General features: G+C 47.9%; 1 protein-coding gene across 45 annotated transcripts in view; it reads left to right on the top strand.

Annotated features, from left to right (window-relative positions):
• Positions 1-18,431, top strand: part of LOC135289121 (uncharacterized) — a 262,105-nt gene that overhangs the window by 108,480 nt on the left and 135,194 nt on the right. For 43 of the 45 annotated variants that reach the window (XM_064402475.1, XM_064402478.1, XM_064402480.1 and 40 more), the window contains 2 exons: positions 1,876-1,932; positions 13,371-13,460. In XM_064402475.1, coding sequence (XP_064258545.1) covers positions 1,876-1,932; positions 13,371-13,460 — 147 coding nt within the window. Of the gene's footprint in view, positions 1-1,875; positions 1,933-12,127; positions 12,784-13,370; positions 13,461-18,431 lie in introns of those variants that run through there. The other 2 variants (XM_064402491.1, XM_064402476.1) reach the window with 2 other exon arrangements.

An 18,431-nucleotide genomic window follows, 5' to 3' on the forward strand; every position in this document is an offset into this window, starting at 1 on the left:
GGGTCAGAGCACACAATCTCCCTTGGCACCATGCTGCAGACCCCCCCCCCAGTTAAAACTCCCCTACCCCCACTGGAGAATCGTAGTATCCTAGACCAGCCCAGGTGTGAAGGGACCTTGAAAGATCATCTGTTGCAGCCTCTTGTGGGAAAGGGTGCCTAGATGACATTATTTAGCACCCTGTCCAACCGCATGTGGAAAACCTCCAGCAATGGGGACTGGTGCAACTTGTGCCTGTTGTCCCTTGTCTTCTCCATGTGGCTCCCTTGAAGTACTGGAATACTGTGTGGAGGTTCCCACTGAGTCTAGGCAGGTGCCTAGCATTTTGCAACTAATTCCTTTGTCATTGCTGGCCTTCATGCAGCCGCTAGCTGTATTTAGATGTTCCTCCACAGCTTTTGGATCATGCTGAGCCCATTTGTCCGAGTATTTAAGACTTAGGCTTATTCCCTGCTTCTGTAAGTATTCAGTGATATCTCTTGCCATCCCTCTGACTCTGCCAAGTAGTGCAAATGGTTGTTTTAGGTCGCTTGAAGAATCGGCAGAAAAGGTATCAGCAAAAGCAGGTTCTCCAGCCCTTTGAGCATCTTCGTGGCCCTCCTTGGGACGCTCTCCATTCTGTCCGCCTCTTTGTATTGAATTCTGGGGAAGAGAACTGCACACAGAGTGTGGCCTGCAGGCATGGCCTCTGTGAGAAGAGGCGGTGGTCTGCTCTGCACTAGTCACAGCTAGTTTTCACCAGCTAGGCACCAGACTTCCCTGAGAGCCAAAAGCGAGCAACTCAGCAAAGCTGGTGGCACCCTTGTGTAAGCATATTTAAGAAAGGGTAAAGCGCTGTCTGGGGCAGGTATTTCCCTGCTGCCCTTAGATCTGGCAGGTGGCTATGTCCTGAAGGAACTTTTTCATCTTATTTTCTCCTCCTGTCCTATTGAGGAGGGGTGGTGAGAGAACAGCTGGCTGAGCCCCTGGCAGCCAGCCATGGTCTGACCTCATAAAGCCTAAAAGGCATATTCTTCCTTGTAGAAGGGGTTGGTGGCTTAGAGATTTTAGGAACAGGACTGAATGTTGGTTTGAGTGAAGGGCAGGTACCAATCCGTCTTCTATAACTGCAATTTCAGCAGCAAAGGACAGCTGAGAATCAGGCCCCAATGATGCTGGTTTGGGTGTTGCTAAGATGGAGTTCATTTCCCCGTAGCAGCTCTCACAGTGCCGTGTGTCACGTGAAAAAGGGAGGAGGCTTCCTTGACCCTTGGTGTGGGGAGATTTACTCAGTCTTTAGTGGTTAATTTGTCTGTCTTTCAGCAAAGTTGAGACCGTTGTGCCCGACCAGTCTGTCAGCATCCCATTGGGGGGATCCTTCACTGAGCAGTCCTACAGGATCAGAGGGTGGTTCGAGTGGCTTAGGGAAACACACCAACAGTGTAAGAGAGACCCCTGCAGCAGGTCTTCCCCTTTACCCATTGTGTTACCCTGCTGCTGCTGACTGGTAGCGTCTGCCAAAGATTCACACTAACACTTTATGGAATGACACGCTTTATTAATATAAATTGTGACAGGTTAAGGTTCGAAGATTGTCGGTGATAGTGTCTGACTGCAAAAATATATTTGAAGGAATACACAGACAAGCTCTAATCCCCAATAAAATGTTCAGCATGCATAGAGTATGATTCTTATCCAATAGGCATCTCTATGGGGGAGAAGACAGGTTCAGCCAATCAACTGATCCCAGCAGCTACGATGGAGTCTTCCCTAAATTTTCCCCATTCTTGACTTATTTTTATACTATTTCTGTGTGTTTAAGTGGAGCTCGAGTGACTCTAGTCATACATACCTTTGTTACTGATTGGTGTAGAATTCTCTTACTTTGCTTTACAGGTACAGTCAGAAAGAACAGAGAGCACATGCCCAGTGAGGGATGGTCGCACTTTGGAGGTGGGTACCTTTGGGACGGAGGTGTGCGTTAATATTATTATTAGTCTTTAATGAAGCAAGTTCATCTAAGGAGAGTGGTTTCACCACAGTTGCTGTCTCAGCAGTAAGACATCTTCCCCTGTCTCCCTTGGTTGACAGGTGGTATGCTGTTTATCAGCTGCAAAGTACCATGGAGTTCCCTTCCCTGCAAGGATTTCTGCAGAGCCTGGCCTTCACTCCGCTCCACCCTCCATTCCATCCCTCTTAGCAGGTGTGTGTGTGTATGGGGAATCATCATGGAATAGGTTTCAAGTCATGCCCACTGTATTCCACTCAGGGAGCAGCAACTGTGATTTACCCTATAATTCCCGTACTGTTATAACTCCTGTGAGGATGCTAATATAAGTCCTAAGTTTCCTCTAATTGAATCCCCAGTTACCGGTCCACAGTGTCCCCGGTCATTTTCCCACACCGTGCTTTGCACTGGTAGCTAGAAAGGTGTTGATAACACACCAGTGTTTTGGCTACTGCTGGGCAGTGTTGGCACAGCATCAGCGCTGTCTCTCCAACATTCTGCCCCAGCATCAGTAGGCTGGGGGTGGGCAAGATCCTGGGAGGAGACACCACTAGACCAGCTGACCCAAACTGGCCAGAGGGATATTCTGTACCATATGACATCAGCCCAGAAATAAAAGCTAGGTAAAGGGAGGAGGAAAGGGGGGCATTTCTTATTTACAGTGTTTACCTTCCAGAGAAACTGCTACGTGTCTGGAAGCCCTGCTTCCCAGGAAGTGGCTAGGCAGTGCTTGCTGATCAAAAGTAGACAATAAGGTTGGGGGTTTTTTCCCCTCTCCTTGTTCGTGTGCAAACTTTCACTTTTGCTTTAGTAAACTGCCTTATCTCAATCTGCAAGTTGTTTTTCATCTCTCCTGTCCAGCTGGGAAGGGGGAGTGACAGAGTTGTTGGCTGAACACCTGGCATCTAGCCAAGATAAACCCACACCAGTCCTTTTTGGTTCCTAACGTGAGCTGAGACAATGGCAGTTATATATCTTGCATGGTATAGTAATAGCAGTTCTTGAGTAGCAAGCTCCTGTGTGGGGACATGGAGTTTGTCGGGTACGCTGCTTATCTCTTTGTTTTGTTCAGTTTGGGAACATGTTAATACAAACAGTGTCTCTGCGCTTTGCTGTGACATTGGTGGCTTTGTTGTGCTGGAGGAGCTATCTTCTGGGGACAATGAGGGAATCCCTCTCCCTCTCCCTATCTGGGATTGATGTGTATTGTTTTAGAATGCAGGCTCCCGTGTTCCTTGTTCTTCCTCATGTAAGCTGTTGAATGCTATTAATACTATTAACTAATACTGTTGGCCTACTATGGGGTTTGTGGAATCTGGTGTCATCCTGCTGTAAGACAAAACAAACTGTAGGTGAGGAGATATTGAAATGTGCCCTGAAGCGGCTGGTCCCTGGATGGCAGTGTGTGTGGAAGGATTTGGGCAGGTTCCTAGAGTGGTTATCACCTCCCCTTGCCTGGGACTTTACACCTAAACAGGCAATGAGCCCTGGCAAACGGTTGTGTCACCTGATAGAAGGGTGCCTTACCTACCCCGATGAAACCCAGCAGCTTCTCACCCTGTACGAGGCCCTGGGCTATCCCTGTTGAGCCACAGTTCAGTACTGTCAGAGGAGTGTGGCTGAGGCAGGGACCCAAAGTGCATTTGAGGACACTATGGCTGAGATAGGGACCCAAACAACAACGACTACAGTAATTGCCCCCCAGAAGTGTCAAAGAAAAGGTGAATAAGGAGAGCCAAGGAGCGATCAGCAAGACTCACTCACCTTTTAGTCGTCCCATGTGGCCAGTGCAAAAGTCTGATGGAGGGTGGAGGTTAACAGTAGACCATCGTGGCCTCAATGAAATAATGCCCCCACTGAGTGCTCCTGTACTGCACATGTTAGAGCTCCAATATGAACTGGAGTCAAAGGCAGCCAGGTGGTGTGCTGCACTTGGCATTGTCAATGCATTTTTCTCAATTCCTTTGGCAGCAGAGTGCAGACTGCAGTTTGCTTCCATGTGGCGGGGTGTCCAATACACCAGGAATCGACTGCCCCGGGGGTGGAAACACAGCCCTAGCATCTCCCATGGACTGATGCAAAGTGTACTGGGGATGGGTGATGCCCCTGAACGTCTGCAATGCATTCATGACATCATTGTGTGGGGCACTGAAGCAGAAGAAGTGTTTGAGAAGGGAAAAAGAATAGTTCAGAATGTTCTGAAAGCTGGGTTTGCCATAAAGAAAAGCAAGGTCAAGGGACCTGCATGGGACATCCAGTTCTTGGGCGTCAAATGGCAGGATGGCCGCTGTCATGTGCCTATGGATGTGGTTAAGAAGATAGGAACTATGTCTTCACCAGCTAAGAAGATGGAAACACCCTCTTTCGTAGGCTGCCTGGGGTTTTGGATAATGCGTATTCCAGGTTATAGTCAGCTTGTGAGGCCCCTCTATCAAGTGACCCGGAAGAAGAACCATTCTGAATGGGGCCTTGAGCAACAACAGGCCTTTGAGCAGATCAAAGAGGAAATAGCTTGTGCGGTAGCTCTTGGGCCTGTTCAGACTGCACCAGCCCTGCAAAATATACTCTACGCTGCAGCTAGGTAGCATGGTCTCACTTGGAGCCTCTGGCAAAGAACATCAAGAGAAACCCAAAGTCGATCATTAGGGTTTTGGAGCCGGGGTTATTGAGGGTCAGAAGGCCCTCTCCACTCCAGCTGAAAAAGAAATATTAGCAGCGTATGAGCGGGTTTGAGCATCCTCAAATGTTTTTGGGATAGAAGCCCGTCTACTCTTGACACTGCAATTTCCTGTGCTACACTAGATGTTCAAAGGAAGCATCCCTTCGACGCATCGTGCTGTTGTTTTGGCAATCCCTTGTGTGAGGACACGAGGCTTGACTCCATTTTCATCAGAAGGCTGATTTATTATGTTATATATTATATTAAAATACTACATTAAAACTATACTAAAAAGAACAGAGAGAAGAAGATCAGAAGGCTACAAAGACAGGAACAGAATAGGAATGAATAACAAAAATCCTGTGACTGCTCACAGCCTTGGCACAGGTAGCTGTGATTGGTCACTGATTGAAAACAATCCACATGGACCAATGGAAGATGCACCTGTGGCCTTCCACAGCAGCAGATAGTTATTGTTTACATTTCTTCCCTGAGGCTCTCAGCTCCTCAGGACAGGAAAAATCCTAGCAGAGGAATTTTCCCTAAAATATCATGGTTACATCGTGCAAACAGCGCTACATGGAGTAAGTGGGTGGGTAGTGCTGATCACACAACGAGCTTGACTGGGGAAACCCAGTTGCCTGAGAATCCATGAAAAAAGGCAGAGATTTAGGATAATTTCTTTGAAAGGTCACTCGTGCTCAAGAAGCACCTCCATATAATGAGTTATCAGAAGATGAAAGAGGCCATGGTCTCTTTACTGATGTATCCTGCATTGTGGGAGGAAAGCATCAGAGGTGGAAAGCTGCTGTGTGGCGTCCCACAGAACGAGTCGTTGAGGCCGCTGAAGGAGAAGAAAAGTGCCTGGTTCTGTGTCTCTATAGTGACTCCTGGATGGTGGCTAATGCCCTATGAAGGTGGCTACAGCAATGGAAGAAGACCAATTGGCAATGCAAGGGTAAACCCATTTGGGCTGCTGCGTTGTGGCAGGACATCACTGCACAGATAGAAAACATGGCTCTGAAGGAATGTCACGTAGATGTTTACATGCCCAAATGCCGTGCCACTGAGTAACATCACAATGATGAACAGCTAGATAAGGCTGCCAAAATGGAAATAGCTCAGGTAGACTTAGACTGGGAGCAGAAGTGTGAACTATTTACAGTGCGATGGGCCCATGAAACATCAGGACATCTAGGAAAAGATGCAACCTACAGATGAGCTTGTGATCGAGGGGTGGATCTGATCACAGAGGCTATCACACAGGTCACCCATGAATGTGAAACATGTGCTGCAATCGAGTGAGTCACACGAGTACAATCTCCTTGGAATAGATGGCCTAGCTGGGTTTTAAAGGTGGTGAGGCCTGGCAAATTGACTATATTGGACCACTGCCATGAACACACCAAGGCAAGAGCTTACATACTCACCATGGTAGAGGCAACTACTGGTTGGCTGGAAAAATACCCTCTAAGCCATGCTATTGCTCGAAACACCATCTTAGGCCTTGAGAGACACATTTTGTGGTGTCATGGTACCCCAGAAAGAATGGAATCAATGAGGCTTGTTTTTGAAATAACCTCGTAATCTCTTGGGCAAAGAAGCATGTGGATATATCACATCCCTTACCACCCACAAGCATCTGGAAAGATTGAGAGGTATGGTGGACTGTCAAGAGGGTTAGGCAATCGGGCATGGAAGCATTGGGATGCAAATTTAGCAGAAGCCACTTGTCTGGTTAACACCAGAAGATGTGCTAACCGCGCTGGTCCTGCCCAAACAAAACCACTACATACTGTGGGAGGAGATAAGGTCCCCATACTACACACAGGAAAGTGGCTGAGGAGGTTGGTGTGGAATTCTCCTCCCATGGGAAAAGGCAAACCTATTAATGGGATTGTCTTTGCTCAGGGACCTGGGTGTACTTGGTGGGTAATGCAGAAGGATGGGGAGACCTGGTGTGTGTCTCAAGGAGATTTAACCTTGGGGGGAAATAATGAGTGTAAATTGGATGTTGCAGGGAGTAAAGTAGCAGGAGTGGCATGAACCTACGATGAGTGAATTTTACGAGGCGTGAGGAGAGTGCAACAATAGCCCAGGCAAGGGTGCCAAACGATCGTGTGTGTCGCTTCTGCCCCGAGCACCCATCTTGATGGAATGGAGCCCAAGTCATGGCCTGTTTGTAAACATCCAGAGGGGTGGAGGAAACCCATGGAATGGGAAAATAATATCGATCTTTGAAAGGAAGGGGGACGGTAGTTAATGAAAATGTATACGTGTGTTGGGCATAATGATGGTTTAAGCATGGAGTTTAAGTTCTAAGCGTTGGTAAGAAGGGATTGCAGTCATGACAAATAAATACAACGGAATTATTAGAAGACAGATATCTATATATATATAAAATTCTGTGGCATCTGAGTATGATGCAAATGGTGTGAATTAAGGGGTGGAGTTTGTATTGGGTGTGGCTGAGATGGAATTAGTTTTCCCCATAGCGGCCATCAGTGCCATGCTTTGCATTGGTAACTAGAAAGGTGTTGATAACACACCAGTGTTTTGGCTACTGCTGGGCAGTGTTGGCACAGCATCAGCGCTGTCTCTCCAACATTCTGTCCCTCATCAGTAGGCTGGGGGTGGGCAAGATCCTGGGAGGAGACACCACTAGACCAGGTGACCCAAACTGGCCTGAGGGCTATTCTGTACCATATGACTTCAGCTCAGAAATAAAAGCTACGTTAAGGAGGGGGAAGGGGGCACATTTGTTATTTACAACGTTTCCGTTTTGGAGCAACCCCTACGCGTGCTGAAGGCCTGCTTCTTGGAAAGTGCTTGCTGATGGGAACTAGAGGATATAATTATTTGTTTTTCTTGTTTGGTTTTTCATGCAAAAACTTTCTCTTTTCCTTTAGTAGACTGCCTTATCTCACCCTGTGAGTTGTTTTCCATCTTCTTTTCTCTCTGCGTCAAGCTTAGAAGGGGCAGTGATAGAGTGGCTCTGTGGGCACCTGTCATCCAGCCAAGGTCAACCCACCACCGATGCTTTTGATGCCGTCCAGGTGTTGTAGGATAAGGGCGCTGATAATGCGGGTAAATAATTGGCCGTGGAGCTGGTGCTTGCAGCAGCGTTCTGGGTTCTATGAACACGGGACCCTGTTTTTGTATCAGCATCTGCATGGGAGAGCGGAGCTCCATCTCACTAAGCGGAGCAAAGATATTTTTGCCAGTAGGATAGCCGACCTCATTAGGAGGGCTTTAAACTGAAAGCACGGTGTTGCGGCAGGGCATCCCCGAACTGGAAATAATTACCATTAACTCCGTGATTCACAGAAGGCTGATCAATCTCTTTATTTTATATATATATATATATATATGTATATGTATATATGTATATATGTATATTTATATATATATGATTATTAAGAAACCCATTGCTTTTATAGACAGTTCCGATACACCTGGACCTAATTGTCCCTTGAATCCAAACACCATCACCATTGGCTAATTAAGAAACCACCCTTTGGTAAACAAATCTCCATAACACATTCCACATGTTCACAATAACAGGTGCAGCAAGTGAAGATAAGAATTGTTTCTCATTCTTTTCTCTGATCTTCTCACAGCCTTCCTCAGAAAGGCCTGGGAAAGTTATGTGTTGCTCTCTGTGGTCAGAGAGCTGCTGCCACAGTGAGGGTGCGAGGAGGGAGAGGGAGAGAATAATCAGCAGCCCTGTGCGGGAGTGATGGACAGGGTCAATGAACAAAGGGCAGGGCAAGAGCTCCAGTACCTTGAAGTCCCCCTTAGAACCCGAAGGCAGCCGTGGATGTCATAGCTGCAAGTGTGCCCAGCAGAAAGATCTCCTTGGACGAGTAAGTTTTAAAAGAGGAGATTGACAGGAAGCAGGGAATCCAGGTACACGGACAGGAGTTCGATGCCAGGTATTGTACGCTGTCCCAGGCTGAGCGACGGCCTGCCTTCAGAGTGCACAAAAGGAAGGTAAGTCAGAATGTAACCTCGGGGTGACTGACACAATTAACTCCTGAGATGAAGGAGACCGGATGCATTTCTGTGCTCAGGGTAGGAGGAAGAACCCTCCCCCACCTCCTGAAGTGCCCCTACAGAACCGACAGGATGCTCCTGGTTTAGGAGACTGAAGAGCACATGAGTAATGGACAGGACCCAGGACAAAGCCAACCATGCAAAGCTGACCTAACCACCTGCCTACGTTAGAACCAGTGTGACCAGAGAAGCACATAAAGGTATTAGTAATTGGAGATTCCCTCCTGAGAAACACCGAGACAGCCATTTCCCACCCAGCCGATTTCTCTAGAGAGCTCTGCTGCCTACCAGGAGCTCGCATTCATGGTGTCACTGAGAGGCTGCCGAGGCTGGTGAACCCTACAGATCATCACCCGCTCCTACTCTTCTCTGTAGCGTCAGATAAGGCAACTTAGAACCCTCCCAGGAGTCTATTATGTCTGTAAGAGCGATGCTAAAAGGATGGGGAGCACAGGTGATGGTCGCCTCTATTGGTGTCCGGTCTGAGGAAGGGGTCCAGGAAGGAGGAGACGGACTGAAGAGCTGAATGCTGGGTTGCGTAGCTGGTGCCATACTCAAGGTTTTGGCTTCTATGATCATTGATCTGCCTTTGAGAAGCCGGGTCTGCTGGGAGCTGATGGGATTCATGTGACCAAGTTGGGAAAGAGGATCTTCACCAGCACCCTGGTGAGACTTACAAGGAGGGCTTTAAACAAGACTCCGTGGGGAAAGACGATGGAGTTTTGAGCAACAGAGAAGAGCCAGGGGCTGGTGATGTGTTGGGAAACAAGAGGGGAATACTTGAGAAATGCTGCAAAGGAATTGGGGCTTGATCCTTGTCCAAAAAAGTGACACAGTCAACAGCTCAACGGAAGTGCCTCTGTACCAATGCATGCAGTATGCATAAGAAAGAGGAGCTGGAAACCACTGTGCAGACGGTAAAGCTAACAATGTAATCACTATAGTAGAAATGTGCTGGGACAACTCAAATGACTGGAGCTCTGCAATCAATGGCTGGTCAGAAGGAAGGAGGAGCGGAGGTGGCCCTCTATGTAAACCAAAAATAAGAGGGATTTCCTGTACAGAGCTGTCTTTGAAAGACAGCGATGAACAGGTTGAGAGCTTATGGGTGAAAATTAGAGGCCAAGCTGTTGCATTAAGAGTAAGAAATTTGTCAGAAAATAAAGCCCCTTGCGTTCCTGCTGGTCCTCAGAGATCAGTGGGACTGGGTGAGGTTAGGCTTAATTTCTGATTACAACCAATTCAGCGCTGTAAGTCTGCTAGCGTTCTCTAAGAACCATTGCAAGCACAGATTCAGGAACAGAGTGCTTTTCTGAAGTTACAGAAATAGACATTTGCAACTGCCATTGAGAAATGCACTAGGTGTGATAGACCTCTAATAACATTGTGCTAACCCATGCAATACTAATAATAGCAATGGCATGCAGAAGCTTCCCAAGAGGGTGGCCCCACTTGGGAGGAGGAGAAGAGAACAGACCGGCAACTGTCCCCGATATCTTTTGGGAATTCCTGCTACCTAGCTGAAATTTCTGCCCTCCTTATATACAGCTCAATCTGCTTCTCCTTACATATAGCATGATCTAAGCAGAGAGCTGAGTGATAGATACGTGGTGGTAGCATGTACTTCAGTAAGCTTATTAGCATATGCATGAGTGTGCGTTTTAATACTTAAATGACCCTTAATCAGGCAAAGGTTACTTTTTTGGCCTTGGTGTCCTTCAAAGTTCTGCTCTTAAGACTTCCTTCCATTTCATGCCGTTCATCAGAGCCAAAAGAGGGCTATCCTAGCTGCCCATGAACTCCTCCTTTGGCCATATTGTCCTTTCTTGACCTCATCTATGTGGCTCTCCATCGGTAAAGATAAGGTGGAGGTTACACGGTTTAGGCCTTAACGCTTTTCTGGCTCCATGGTCATCATCCCACACAAGCCAACAAAGGAAACCTTGTGCTTGGTATCTACTATAGGCCACCTGATTAAGAGGATAAGTTCGACGTAAGAAATCAGGCAAGTTCGGCAGGAGATGAGCGTGTCTGAGTAACGGCCTTGTCTTCTGGTCGAGCTGAAGCACAAAGTGGAAACGCATAGGTAGTGGAAGCAGGGACACGCGTTCTGGGAAGAATCTAAAGATGCCGCCCAGGTCTGTAGGGATGGGATCAGAAAAACTAAGGCAAAGCTGCAGCTGAATTTGGCAGGGGATGTAAAGAATCATACTATGGGCTTCCACAGGTGCATTGGTCAGAAAATAAGACTAAAGAAAGCATATGCAACCCACGTGCCCGGCCCCCGCTGATAAATAAGCCAGGAGGTCTAGTGGCCAGCAACATGGAGAAGGCTGTGGTACCCGGCGATTCATTTTCCTCTGTTTTCACTGGCACGTTTATCAAACCTCTTGGGACCCTGAACCTCAAGGCAGGGGCTTGGGGAACAAAGTCCCTTCCATCATAGGAAAAGATCTCTTTTGAGACCACCCGAGGAACCTGTGAATACACAAGTCCTGCGCCTGGGGAGGCACAACCCCATGCACCAGTACATGCTGGAGGCCGATCGGCTGGAAAGCAGCTTTGCAAAATAGGACAATGTGCTCTTGCCTCAAAGGCGGCCAAGGATCTCCTTAGCCCCATATAGAGGAAAGCAGGGTTCGTATATGTTACAAGACAGTTGTGTGAACCATTCAATATGCTCACTGTCCTCAGGGGTGCAGGGCACCACAGACCACCCTTGGGCAGCTTTGAGGGCACTGCCTATTTTTCTAAAAGCCTCCTATCCAGCTTAAGGCAAATCCTACTCTCCTGAGCCCTCAAGCCAGCAGTGCTGAATGCACGCTTTACATTTTATTTGCTTCCAGAAGTGCAGCTTAGAAATGTCTGCCATGTAAGAGGGGCTTTCAGCAAACAATGTAGAGCAACTTCAGTTGTTTTTTCAAAATGTCCTGAGAAGTTAAAGCCAGGCCTGTCCTGGCCAAAGCAGTCATTTGACTGGAGGGAGCAGCAGCAAAAAGGCACAGGCACCTTTGGAGTGGACTCGATGCGGTAACAAAAAGCAAGAAACAGTACTTGTAGCTACTACAGCCTCTTCTGCGACCTCGTAGCCCGCCCTCTGGGTCGCAGCACTACGCGGGGCAGATCCCTCCGCGCCCCGCGGGCATCAGGTCGACGAGGGCGGACTCGCCAAGGGGGCGGGGGAAAGCGGAAACGACAGGCGAGACAGCAAATCGAGACGCGGGCCACGATCCGTCGGCCCAATGGGCGCCGCGAAGGGCCCGGCTTAGTGGAGGAAGTGTCGGGGCGGACACGGGCGTTGTCCTTGGCTGGCGAGAGTGTGGGGGTGCTGGCCTCTGGCCCCGGTGGCGCCACTACTGTCTTCGGAAAGATTATCGGCAAGGCGTTTCTCTACTATCGTCAGCGACGAGGACGAGGAGGTAGCCGTACCTTTGCTCTGTGCGCGGTTCCTCTTCCCTTCCCCCCTCTCCCCCTCGTCCCGCGCTTGCGGGCATCTGAGCCGAGGACCCGGCGCGCGGTGCCCGCGCGAGCGGCAGGGTGCTGCTGCGGGTGGGTGCAGGGACGGGGGACGGACGGGACCTCTCTGGGTTGTGGCGCTCTCTACTGCACCATCCCCTAAGCTTGTTCTGAGCCGCACCCCCACCCCTCCGGCTGCCGCGGGCGTACTGGGTTGCTGGAGCTGTCCGGACTCGCCTCGCATTCCACCCCCACCGTGTCGTGTGCGCGCGTAGATAAGGACCTCTGACGGTAACTTGGCCTCAATGTGCCTCCTAACAGCTTCGAAGAGGTTTCGCAGCTTTGCTGTGCTAGGCTTTGCTTCTGAATCCGCAAACTGGATTATTAGGACAAGGAATTCCGGCTTTCTCTAGTAAAAAAAAAAAAATAAAAAAAAATTAAGAAGTACGAAATGGTCATCCTGCAGGCTGCAACGGCTTTCCAGAACTTGTTTCTGTGGGGAAGTAAGACCGTGATAACATCATGCTTGCAAGGGTCACGAGTGTTGGTACTGGAAACTAGAGTGAGCTGCTTAGCCCGGGGGGGAAACCAATACAGCCGTTGCCTATGCGATGTTAACTTTAAGGTAATATCCCATATGACTTAGTTATTAGAATGCTGAAAGTTACCAGTTAGGGATGCCTTCTGCTTTTAAAGGCAGAGCTTGGATGGGGGTATAGAAGACAGACTCGTCCTATGCACTTGCAGGCTTCCTGTCATTATGCGTGTGTTCGATACTTGAGCTCCCTTGTCCTGTGGGAAACGAATGGCCGCTGCTCTTCCACTTCACTAAACTCTTTGAGGATTCAGTTAAGCCATTTGTCTCCTGCCTCTACGTAGACCACACAAAGCCAATAGGAAACCTGCTGTGGAAAGAATAAGCCTGAACTAAAACATCACTGATCACAAGTTGCTAGTCATAAGTAGTTGCCCATCGCCTTGTGCCCATCGTCTTGCATGACAAATCCCACTTCTGGAGGGCGCTCTGTAAAGATGTCGTGTTTTGGGTATAGAAAGCATTATAATCATGCAAGAAAAAAATCAATGTTCTGGCTTGTGTTTGGGGTATCTGGTAATCTGCTTCTGTAGAAGTTCCGCCAGGCAGATGGGTTTGCATTAGCTCTTAGCTTTCTCTGAAGCTGGTTATGTTTTAACTGTTTAATCTTCCTCCAGTGCCGTACGCTCCATGATCTATCGCTTTTCCTAGTCATGCCTAAGGAGCCAATTATCGAGTTGTCTGAAGCAGGAGGTTCTGGTGAATCTGTAAGTACCGTGTAAGCTTTCTGTATGCTATATTGTACCTGTAGATAGTTCCTCATTTACTAGACTCTTTCCCATCCCCCTTTTCCCTCTTGATAGAGCACAGTAGGCTTCTTTGGGTTTTCTGGCGCTATCATCTTTTTGCCTCTAGCCTGTAATGGAGTTGAGCTTTTTGACTAAAAGCAGTGCTATCAAGCAGTGCTGGTTCCTGGGTATGTACTTCTGGTGCAAAATGCAGTGTTGTTTTGGAGCACAGTCTGGTGCCTATTGTTGTGGTTTAGAGTGAGAGTAGTAGAACTTCTAACATGCAGAAGAGTGCTTGGGGTTTTGGCAGGTCAGGGGCAAGGAAGGACAAAGCTGGTTGAGAGGTGCTGGATGTTTTGCTTTTAGCTATGAAAGCCATGTTCAAAGACTTTGTAAGCCCACGCAAAAGGCAGCCTAAAGTTTATTTTCCACCAGGTTTGGTGATGTTGCCTGAAGACACAGTGGGGGCTTTAACCTGGAGACAAAGTCAGCTTGTGTGTCTGTTTTGTAGTCCTTTGCTGTTTAGCTTGAGAAAAATTGCCTAGCTCTTTTTGCCCCTATGGCATGCATAATTGGTCTTGGTAACTTTGCTTGGAACGCTTCAGTTGCCGGCGGTTGGACGGCCATTAATTTGACATGCAATGATTGAATTGCTAGGAATTGGCTAGCTGCTTTCTCTGGGTGGTTCTCTGCTCTCGTTCCTTCCCTTCCTGCCCTCTGCCCTCATTATGTGTTCCTTTTTCTTTTGATTTTATTTATTTATGGGTTTGTACTTCCTTCTCCAGCTTCTTGGGCATGTAATGATTGTTGGCGAGATGTGTGTTGCTCACCTGGGCCTGACCAATGGATTCCGGATGGTTGTGGATGAAGGGCCCGAGGGTGGGCAGTCTGTCTGTCGGATACATCTACCCGTTCTGGGTGGCCGTCAGTTGGACTGGCCACCTGGCTAAGATTTTGGCACCTCAGGAGTTGCTGCACGTGTACAATCGCCACTGAATGGATTTCATCTGTTGCCCATCAATCTAGCAGCTTCTGATGTGTAATTTTTTTTTTGCCGTGTGTCTGTGGAAGGTAATAAAAGCTTTGAGCAGCAGTTGCACAATAAAAATTTGTCATGGGGATATCACCTCCGTCTTGGGTGTTTTACTGAGGGGAAGTAGTTCTGCAAGTTCAAACTGTTATAGGTAAAAATGAAAATATGCCCAATTATAATAAAAATATAAAAAGAATTTATTTCGCGACCGTAATACAGTCCCGACAGCCAATAATCAAACGGACAGCATAACACTCCCGGGAGGTAAGCTGGGTGAACGTGGGAAATGGTCTCTATCGCACCGTCCCCCTCATCCACACTGGCTGCTCCGAGGCAGCGGTTCTTATGTGATTTAATTTGCCCGCGGCAGAGTCCCTTTGTTTCTTTCTGAGTTCTTCATATTCAAGTTGGTTTCTTTCTTCGGTTTGGGCTGCACAAAGCCTTCGTCCGGGAATTGAATAATACACTTCCCCGATTCCCAGAATCTGGCATTCAGATGGAAGGTGTTGATGGCTCTAGTCATCTCAGATAGGTATCTTGTCCAGGCCATCATCTCTTGGGCGTGTCACGGGGCACATGCTTTTGTGAATGCCCATCTCCTGTGCATCCGAGGTTTCCTTCGCATGTAAATGTTGTGGTGCCTCTCTGCCCATCTGCCGCGGTTTCGCCATCCTGAGGATAAAAATTCCTCCCTCTCCCTTCCCCTATATACAGTAAGTTCGTTTTTAGATATACTGTAAAAGTCATAGTCTTTTCTCTTAAAAGCTACAAGCCTGTTATTATCATGGTTGTATGTCCATTCAGTTACCAGCAAGAAAGGATGCCATTATAAATTAGAGATGCTTTTATACATATTCCTTTTTATATAATTCTATCTGCATGAATTACTAACTATATCTCTAACAAAAAGGTGTCTCCCTGGAATGCAAGTATGTGGAATGTTTCAGCCAGATAACAGCATTTCAGAGATAGATAGTGATTGGCCTGTTTGTGTGAAGCTGGAAGCGCTTAGCAGTGTCTCCTGTGTCTTGTAGGGAGCAAAGTCTCAGCTCTTTGGCAGTGGTACGCCAATGTACAGAAAGGCCGTGTAGGCTGCTGCTAAAACTGTAGAAGATGCTGTGTGTGAGGCTACATGCATGCTTTCCAAGGGTGGTTTCACCATGGTGCACTGTGATGGAAGCATCCACCTCCTGTTGGACCTGGGTGTCCTGGTAACGGGAGTAGGGTGCCAGTTTAGCACTATGTGCATGTAAGCAAACTGTACTGTACCACCCTCTGTGTCATTCCTGAATAACTGCTAATGATAGATCAGTTGCAGTAGCTGCCTCCTGTACACCCAACACCTCAGGTTACAAGATGGGTGTTAAATGACATAAGGGAGTAGAGGCAAACCTTCAAAGGTGGGGTAGTGTTTCTTTTCTTCACACAAATGACTCAGCCCTGATGACTCTCCTCTGGGGAAGCACCAGCCTGGGTGGGGGGTGGGGAGGGGTTATCTTTGCTATTGGGCCATAATGGACTCCATGGCACTAGGGTAATAGACAGCTGCAAGGACTTAGACCATCAAAGACTCCCAGAATATCCCACGACTCACAGTATTACATTCCTCCACTGTGAAACTCCCTGTCCTGGGGGAGGTACTGAGCATTCTCACCTGAACCTGAGCATATATATAATCTTTGGGTTTGGGCACATGGGGCACCTCCATTTGATGGATCCAGAGGAAGACCAGAATTTCAACAGTACTGTGACCCTCAACTTACGAACAGTGTGCCAATATAGACTCCGACTTTGTGGGTTAAAGCCAGTTTTCTCTGTTTCATTGTATTTTTTGTAATCTCCAGTAAATTGTAGCTCCGACCTGTAATCTCTCTTGAGGTAGTTGAATGGGATTCATTTCCCCTGCCGGTTTACTTTTAAACCAGCACATCTTTTGGCGCCCAATGTGAGGCTCGCGAGAGGTCGGAATTACAGTTTTGTTCTAAAGCATTTGTGTATTGGGGTATGGCAACTTTCCTGATCATCATGTTTCTTGGTGTATTCACATGCATGTTGTGCCCTGTACATATTTCTGCATTGGGGGAAGTATTTGCTCATCATGATGCTCTCTTTATGATCAGGAGAGGAATCAAAGCTGCTTTGCTGATTTTCTGCGTTTATGGCATGGTAACATCAGAGACAATGAGTTTCATTTGGAATGTGTATTCAGTCTTGTTTGCCTGTCCTAGCCTGGGCTGCTACCTCTGGGGCCTCATTAATAATGGCACACAGCCTGATGCCTTGGAGTGGCTACTTGGAACAGAGGCTAGACAAGGTTAAGAGAATAAAAGTAGGTATTTATTAAAGGCCTTCAAAAGGCACACCTTGGGCAGTCAGAAGCCTCAGAGGCTACACCCAAGATGGACGATGGTCATGAGTTTTCCAGACAGATATAAGTTTGGTCCATTTACATATCAGGGGTAAATCCTCCAATTACAGCTTCAGGTAATGAAGTCATATGCCCCCAGTTTGTTCCCCTCCCCCACTTCTCTTTTGTTTATCATTTCCAGGGCCTGAGGCAGTAGGGTGTCCTTGGATCTCAAGACTAGAGTGGTCGTTTTGTCTGACTAAAATGTGGAGACAGATGGCTAACACTTTATATGGAGTTCAGAGTTATGCACTAATGCAGTACAGGATTTGAAAAGTATAAGGCATCAAGCCTGTGGGGTGAAGAGGAGAGAATGTTGTTTTCCAGCCCTTCAGGCCTGCTACAACAGTTTTTGAGAATGTTGAGTTCCCTCTAGATGTTAAGGGCAGCATGATCTTCTTGTTAGTTCTGCTAAGTTTTCTCTATACGGCTTGCACTGTCTGCACCATGCTTACAGAATCACAGAATAACTAGGTTGGAAGAGACCTTCAAGATCATCAAGTCCAACCCATGCCCCAAACACCTTAAGTAAACCACGCCACCAAGTGCCATATCCAGTCTTTTGTTGAACACATCCAGGGATGGTGACTCCACCACCTCCCCAGGCAGGCCATTCCAATATTGTATTACTTTTTCTGTGAAAAACTTCTTAAAATCCAACCAATATTTCCCCTGTCGCAGCTTGAGACTGTGTCCTCTCGTTCTGGCATTTGTTGCCTGGAGAAGGAGACCGACCCCCACCTGACTACAACCACATTTCAGGAAGTTTTAGAATGCAGTAAGATCACCTCTGAGTCTCCTTTTCTCCAGGCTAAACAACCCCAGGTCCGTCAGTCGTTCCTCATAGGGCTTGTGTTCCAAGCCCCTCACCAGCCTTGTCACTCTTCTCTGGACGTGCTCAAGCGTCTCGACGGCCGTCCTAAAACGTGGGGCCCAGAACTGGACACAGTATTCAAGGTGTGGCCTCAGCAGTGCCGAGTACGGGGGAAGTATGACCTCCCTGCTCCTGCTGGACGCCCTGTTCCTGATACAGACCAGGATGCCGTTGGCCTTCTTGGCTACCAGGGCACACTGCTGGCTCATGTTCAGTCTGTTGTCGACCAGTACCCCCATGTCCTTTTCCACCTGGGCACTGTCCAGCCACACCTTCCCCAGCCAATAACGTTGCAGGGCGTTATTGTGGCCAAAATGCAGGACTTGGCACTTGGACGTATTAAACTCCATCCCATTGGACTTTGACCATCCATCCAACCGTTCTGGGTCTCTCTGCAGAGCCCTTCTCCCTTCCAACAGATCAGCACATGCCCCCAACTTGATGCCACCTGCAAACTTACTAATGAAGGTTTCAATACCCTCATCCATGTCATCAATGAAGATATTGAACAAAACAGGTCCCAGCACAGGCCCGTGAAGGACACCACTGGTGACCGGTCGCCAGCTGGATGCAGCACCGTTCACCAGCACTCTCTGGGCCCAGCCATCCAGCCATTTCTTAACCCAGCAAAGAGTG

This window comes from Passer domesticus, chromosome W, assembly GCF_036417665.1.
Source record: "Passer domesticus isolate bPasDom1 chromosome W, bPasDom1.hap1, whole genome shotgun sequence".
In the NCBI taxonomy this organism is placed as follows: domain Eukaryota; kingdom Metazoa; phylum Chordata; class Aves; order Passeriformes; family Passeridae; genus Passer; species Passer domesticus.